The sequence below is a fragment of the Octodon degus genome, unplaced genomic scaffold (assembly GCF_000260255.1).
Source record: "Octodon degus isolate 3935 unplaced genomic scaffold, OctDeg1.0 scaffold00040, whole genome shotgun sequence".
In the NCBI taxonomy this organism is placed as follows: domain Eukaryota; kingdom Metazoa; phylum Chordata; class Mammalia; order Rodentia; family Octodontidae; genus Octodon; species Octodon degus.
In genome coordinates, this window is record NW_004524616.1 from 8634606 (window position 1) to 8641237 (window position 6632).

The 6632-nt window shown below is 33.6% G+C and overlaps 1 protein-coding gene across 2 annotated transcripts in view; it reads right to left on the reverse strand.

Annotated features, from left to right (window-relative positions):
- Window positions 1-872: 872 nt before the first annotated feature.
- The window catches only part of Slc27a6 (solute carrier family 27 member 6), a 67734-nt gene continuing 61974 nt past the window's right edge, over window positions 873-6632 (reverse strand). For both annotated transcript variants that reach the window (XM_023715260.1, XM_004631314.2), the window contains one exon: window positions 873-1828. In XM_023715260.1, coding sequence (XP_023571028.1) covers window positions 1652-1828 — 177 coding nt within the window. In that variant the 3' untranslated portion in view covers window positions 873-1651. The remainder of the gene's footprint in view (window positions 1829-6632) is intronic.

The following is a 6632-nucleotide window of genomic DNA, read 5'->3' on the forward strand; positions in this document are numbered from 1 at the left end:
TTATCATAAATTTGATCCTATTTATATATCCTCAAGAAATCCCTAAGTGCTTTTGGCTTACCAGTTTTCCGGATTTATTGTATCTTATTTTTACATATCTTTTATGACTCTAATGTGAGTTGAAGATAAAGGAGAGGGGTGGGGGAGATGGCTCAGTAGAATAAGCGCTTCTCCAGCAAGCGCAAGGGTCTGAGTTCAATCCCTGGTTCCACCAAAACAAAATACAAAAAACAAACAAACAAAAAAAAGATAAAGGAGATATGAGTATATGCATGTAGTCAGTTTCATGTGACTGGAAATTATAACTAACACTAATACAAAAACTCACAACACATATTAATGATTTTATTGGGTTATGGGGTAAAATATACACAAAATATTAGAGTAAAATGTAACCACTTCTTAAAAACTAGAATCCAAAAGGTACAATAAAGTAAAATGGAAAGAAACTGAATATATGGAAACTAAACAATGGAGATGAGGGAAAGGAGGAAAGAATAGAAAAAAAAAGGAAGGGAAAAAATCATGCAAGTATATCTACAGGATAGCTGAGATGATTGCATTACTAATTTCCATCAGCTTTTTGAAAGTAGCAGTTAATGTTTAAAATTTCCATATTGACTAACTCTATATGCTAATATCTGGAGCAACTACACTGAAGACAGCATTGTGCAATATAAAAACCACAGCTGAATACCTCTCATCTTGTTCTAAATGTGCGCCGATTGTAATATCTCATCAATTATTATTATACTCTTTAAAATACATTAAAAAATCTAAAAAGGACTAGAAAAAATTAAAGTTTATTCAGAGGAAGTTCATGTTTAATTATTTGACCAATCTTGTATACCTATATCTAGTAATCTGAACTATAAATTAGATGATAACAGTATGTAATGTAACAACCCTTAATTTTCTATTCTTGTTTTGAAATTCTGTATCGTTTGTATTGTATGTTTCTTTGCTTCTATCTTTGTTATTTGATGTTTTTGCTCTGGCTCTTTAAAATAAAAATTTATCTGCATACAAAAAAGTATTTTCTGAATGATTATCTAAACAAACTTAACTATACATTTATTATTGAATCCTTAACATTAAGACAAATATTTAGTTATGCACTGAATCTGAAAATTGGGGAGGACAATTAACTAAAGTTTATGAGTTGAAGCAAATTAAAATCTTACTAAAAATTATCTTATATATTAAAGAAATTTAGCAAAAGTTAGTTCCATCTCAACTTTTCATCATAAGGAATCATATATATGATTCTCAACTTATAGTGATTGTATTTAAGATTTCTTTTTGCTCTTACTTCCTTATATGCAACTAGTTCAAACTTGCACTTGGAATCACGATCTCTTTCCGGACTAGCAGGGTGTAGCATCCTCCTCCCTTGTGATGCTGAGCAGCAGCTCTGAGTCAGCTACGCAGTCATAAGGGCAAACAACTGATGTCACAGTGTGCTGTGTTGTTAGCTGTGATGCTGTGATTAAGAACATAAATGTCTTTTCATACTTTGTCTTTTGATATTTTCAACTTATGATAGCTTCATTGGGGAATTACTTGATGGTAAGTCAAGTAGCACATATCTTTTCCTCTCATTCTTCTTAGGAATACAAATGAAAATGAAAATGCTGTATCTATAAAATCCTTAGAGTTTTATCTCCCCTAAAATTATCTGCTCATAAAGTTCTTGGGTCAATGGTACGTAAGACTTTTTCAAGTTATCCATAAGGTAAAGTGGATCAGAAATTTTCAGTGGGTTAAATCCTTCTTCCATTAATTGAAACTTCTGCAGTTTGAACGTCCCTGTTGTTTCCATTTTTTCCTGTAAAACAGTTAAGATGAGTGGAATAATTTATTACTAACATAATCATTGTATGTAAATAAAATATGTATCAATATAGACCATAATATTTAAATATAAAATTTTACAATATAAAATTTTTATATTTAGTAATTTTCATATAAATTATGAATATAATCAATAAACTGATTAGAAGTATATTTAAAACGCATAGCCAATATTTTAAATAAAATGCCAAAACAAAGTTATGTCCAGAAAATACTATTAGAAGTTAGGAGTTAAAAGCCGTGAAAGACAGCAGTTTCTTAAAATGTGCACACATATGTATTACACAGGGCAGAGTACTTTGGAGTCAGAACGTGTATGGAACATCTGAAAATCTGGGTTCCCCAACCTGGGACTCCTTGGTGAGTCTTCAGGGGCCTACAAATATTTCAAGTTTTCAAGGGAAAGCCAATGACAGATCATGGTCAGCACACAGACCAGCTTGAGGTAGTTGGAAGTTTCAAAAGTAATTTGTGATACATTCTTTTCAATCATATCATAATTTTTCCAAAGTGGGTCTTTCAGTGGATTCTGTGATGTAAATAGAGTTTGTCAAAAATCAAAGTGTACTATGAAATTAGCCTTCGTTCTGTCCAGTTCAGTCTGACTCAAGAGGCTGAAGGGCTGTGCGGTGCCCAGCTAACATCTTTTCAATAATTACGGTTATTCGAAAGTCAAGTAAAAGCTTTCTAAATTTAGCTATTTTGTCTTTTTCAGATAGCTGCTTTTTTTGCTAGACCCAAATACTTATTAGTTTGACTTAAATAGTGAATAAATAAATCTTTGGCTATTAATTTTGACTCAAGAGTGCCATAATAAAAATTACTAAAACTACAAAGAACCCCAAAAGTTGAAGAATATCTGCTTTAGGGATTTGAAGGACTGCAGCGTGTACCTCTTCGGGAGAGTTTTGGACATGGAAACCAACTTTGTGTAAATTAGGTGACCTTTCAGAGATCTCTAACTACTATAACATTCTATGAGAATTTGATACTTCTGAACAATTTAAGACTCAATCACTTTGAGTCACTTTGAGCCTCCTCCTTGCTCCTATCCCCTCTATAAGATTGTATCACAGAAGTGAATTAATCTGTGTAAGAGTATATGTTTCCTTTTTTCAGAATTTTAGAAGTTGAGCTGTGCCTGCCTGGCATGTGCAAGGACTTGGATTCGTGCTGTGCCAGTCCCAGAACCCCAGGCACCCGTGCTGGCCCCTGAAATAGGGAGTGGTGATGCACACCTGCAATCCCAGGGCTGGGGAGGCTGAACAGGAGAATCACTACCAGTCTAAGCTGCGTAATGAGATCCTGTACCAAATAAATACATGCATGTATACATAAATAATTTTTAAAATTTTTTTAAAAAGCATATTAGAAGTTCTCTCTATATAATGTGTTTTTTTTTTTTTTAAGCCATTAACACAAGGTAGCATGCTGTGATAGTGTAGTGGTTAGTACTCTGTGTTGTAGCCGCAGCAACCTTGGTTCAAAAAAGCTATCAGCACATCATTGTTTTCAAGTGAATACTTTAAAAAATAGATTTCAGGACATTGGGATAGACAGGGATTTATCTAGACAAAACCTACACGCATGGGATGCAAAACCAAAGATAGGCAAATAGGACTATATCAAACTATAAAGCTTTTGTACAGTAAAGCAAACTATAGAAGGAAGAAATAAAATACAGAATAAGAGAAAATATTTGTAGTGTACATCTGAATAGGGATTGATAAGCCCATATAAGGAGCTCTAAAAACTCACAAAATGGGAATAATAATAACCTGATCTTAAAATAAGCAATATAAATACTTTTTTTCTTAAGCGAACACATAGAAATGGCCAAAAGATATATGAAAACGGAAGTTCTCAAGTCACTACTGCTCAGGGAAATGCAAATCAAAGCCACGATAAGCGATTATCTCACCACAGCAAGAATGGCTATTATCAAAAGACTAAAGTTAATGAGATCTGATGAAGAAAAAAAAAAAACGGAACTCTTGTATACTGTTAATGGGAATATAAATTAGTACGTCATAATGGAAAAGATTATGGAGGTTTATCAAAAAATTAAAAGTAGAATTACTATAAATTCCAGCAGTGTTATTGCTCCATATATATCTAAGGAAAACAAGATGAGTACAACTGAGAGACGGTTATACTCCCATGTTTATTGCTGTTCTGCTGATAAAGGCAAAGATGTGGAAACAATCTAAAGTGACCCACAGAAGATGACTGGATAAAAAAAAGAAAGTGACACATATGTACCATGGAAAGCCATTCAGCAATAAAAGGAATTAAATCCTGCCCCTGGCAACAATATGGACTTAACTGAAGATGATTGTGTTAAGTGAAAAAGACCAAATACATAAAAGCATCACATGATCTCATTTATATGTAGAATCGAAAAGAGTGGATCTCATGAAAGTTAAGAGAAGAATGGCGGGTCAAGGGCTGGGAAGATAGAGGGCACGGGGTGGGGAATGATTGATCACCAGGTACTGAATTAATATTGCACAGGAACAAGGTCTACAAATAACAATAATGTAATTTTCAAAAGTACATTTCAGAAAGATAGAAGAAAGGCTTTTGAAAGTTTTCACCATAAAGAAGTGATTAATGTCTGGGAATATAGATCTATATGGCCTGCTTTAAACACTTTAGTATATATACATGCTTCCAAACACCATATGGTTCTCTGCTAGTGCATACAACTGGATGGTTTTTAATCCAACAGTTCAAAGTAAAAATACTAAATGGCTTTGTAAAATTCCTTGTAGTGAATATATTTTCATTAACTTTGTCTTCATGATTGAACTAACAGAAAAATAAAATATTTACTGCTATAATACTTTGAAAAGCAACTTCAAAAGAAAGGCAATTACATTTGATTTGTACATCTTTTGCTATTTCCTAAGAATAAATTTTTGGAAGGTAAATTAATAAAACAAAATCTATTTCAATTTGTAAACTTCTGATCACATGTTGCCAAATTGTTTTCTAGAGAGGTTATGATGCTTTGTTTTATCAGTTGCAGAATCAAAGGACTCCAGTCATACTGTTACTAATTTTAAAATTTTTGTTAGTTATTGGCAGAATTTTCTACAGTCTTTTATTGCTTATGCAGCTCCTACACAATTATTTTTAACTATTAAGCTTCTCTTAATTTTTTTATAGATTTTTAAATAGTTTTGGGTCAGGGAAATAGCTCAGGGGAATAAGTGCCTTCCTGGCAAATGCAAAATCCTGAGTTTAATCCACAGTAAAAAAAGAAAATCATTTTGCTAATTTTCTCAAAAGTAATTTTGTTTGTATTGTTTTTATAGGATGTTTTATTACTATAATTAATTAAAAACTGTTCGGCTGCTGATTGTCCCACAATTTTGGGAGCTTTTGTTCTAATAAAGCAAATATTGTTATAAATAAAATGGCATTTTTAGATATTTTATGACTTTAAAATATTTTGTAACCTTGTGCAAGAATGCTATAAGTGTGTTACAGTGGTCCTTTGTGCAAATATATCTTATTTTTAATGCAAGTGACTTTTAAGCTTGCGTCAAAGAAAAAAAATTCTTAAACTATTATTTGTTCTGTTAACTTTCTATGAGATCAAAGTACATCATTCATGAGGTAGGGTGGAAACTCACAGAGAGGGTCTGGGCACAGCTGTAAAGTAACAGCATAAAGAACACCTTCAGGTGTGAAATTGTTTCTGTCTTTGCTGTGGTCATGGCTGCAGGAAGCTGCATGAGCAACAAGAGAGTACAGAGAATGCATGGACACAGAGACCACGTAAGAGCTCACGCAGAAGAAGAGGCATTCTGACGGAACAGGTGGATGACAGGGACATCCTGGTTGGGAGAGATGTGCTTTGGGCTAAAGCAGGTAAAGTATGTAAGATCATTTTTCATTACTTCTTAAAACTAGATGTTAATCCACAACTTTCTTCATGACAATTTCAAAGAAAATATACTACTTTTGCTTCATATTTCATTGCCATTAGTACTTCAGAGGACTGTTATGGAATTAAAAGGAAACGATGTATGTGTGAAATTGTTAAGGATGTTCAAATGACATCTGTGCTTAAGACAGTTTGGGGTGTGTATACCATTGGGTAAGCAGTAATCTGACTATCAGGATTGCTTGGAAAATTGTTTAAAAATGAATGTGGCAATACTTGCTGATCCATTGCTAAAAAGTATAATAACAAATGTATTCAGAAAGAGACTATGAGATTTGATGTTAAGAGAAACATATAACTTATCTTTGGGAGATTATACCTGAAGCAATATGTTAACAAGTGAATTACTGTAGCTAAATTAGTAAGCAAAATTTCCAAACTAAGTAAATTGTTTCTCAAAACTTAAAGGAAGACCGTTGGACAGACGAGTAAAGTTGAGAAGCAGGACTACTTAAAGCCAGTGGGCTTTGGGTCCTGCATACATTCTACAGACATCTTGCTATGTGCTGGATGGAGACTCACTCTTTACAAGCCAGACTCCCAAACATCTTGACAGCATCTGTGCAAAATATGACTTTGCCTTTCCAATTTTTCTGGGACCACAATTTTGCTTTGAGGTTCTAACAGAAGAAGCAGAAGAAAGAGGAGGGGAAAGGGGAGGAGGAAGGAAAGAACACAAAGATGAAGAGGAAGACGGTGAAGACAACAATGAAGATGAAGATGATGACGATGATGAAGAAGATGAAGAAAAAAGGAGAAGAAGGAGGAGGAGGAAGAGGAGGAGGAGAAGAAAGAGGAGGAGAAGGAGAAGAAGGAGGAGGAG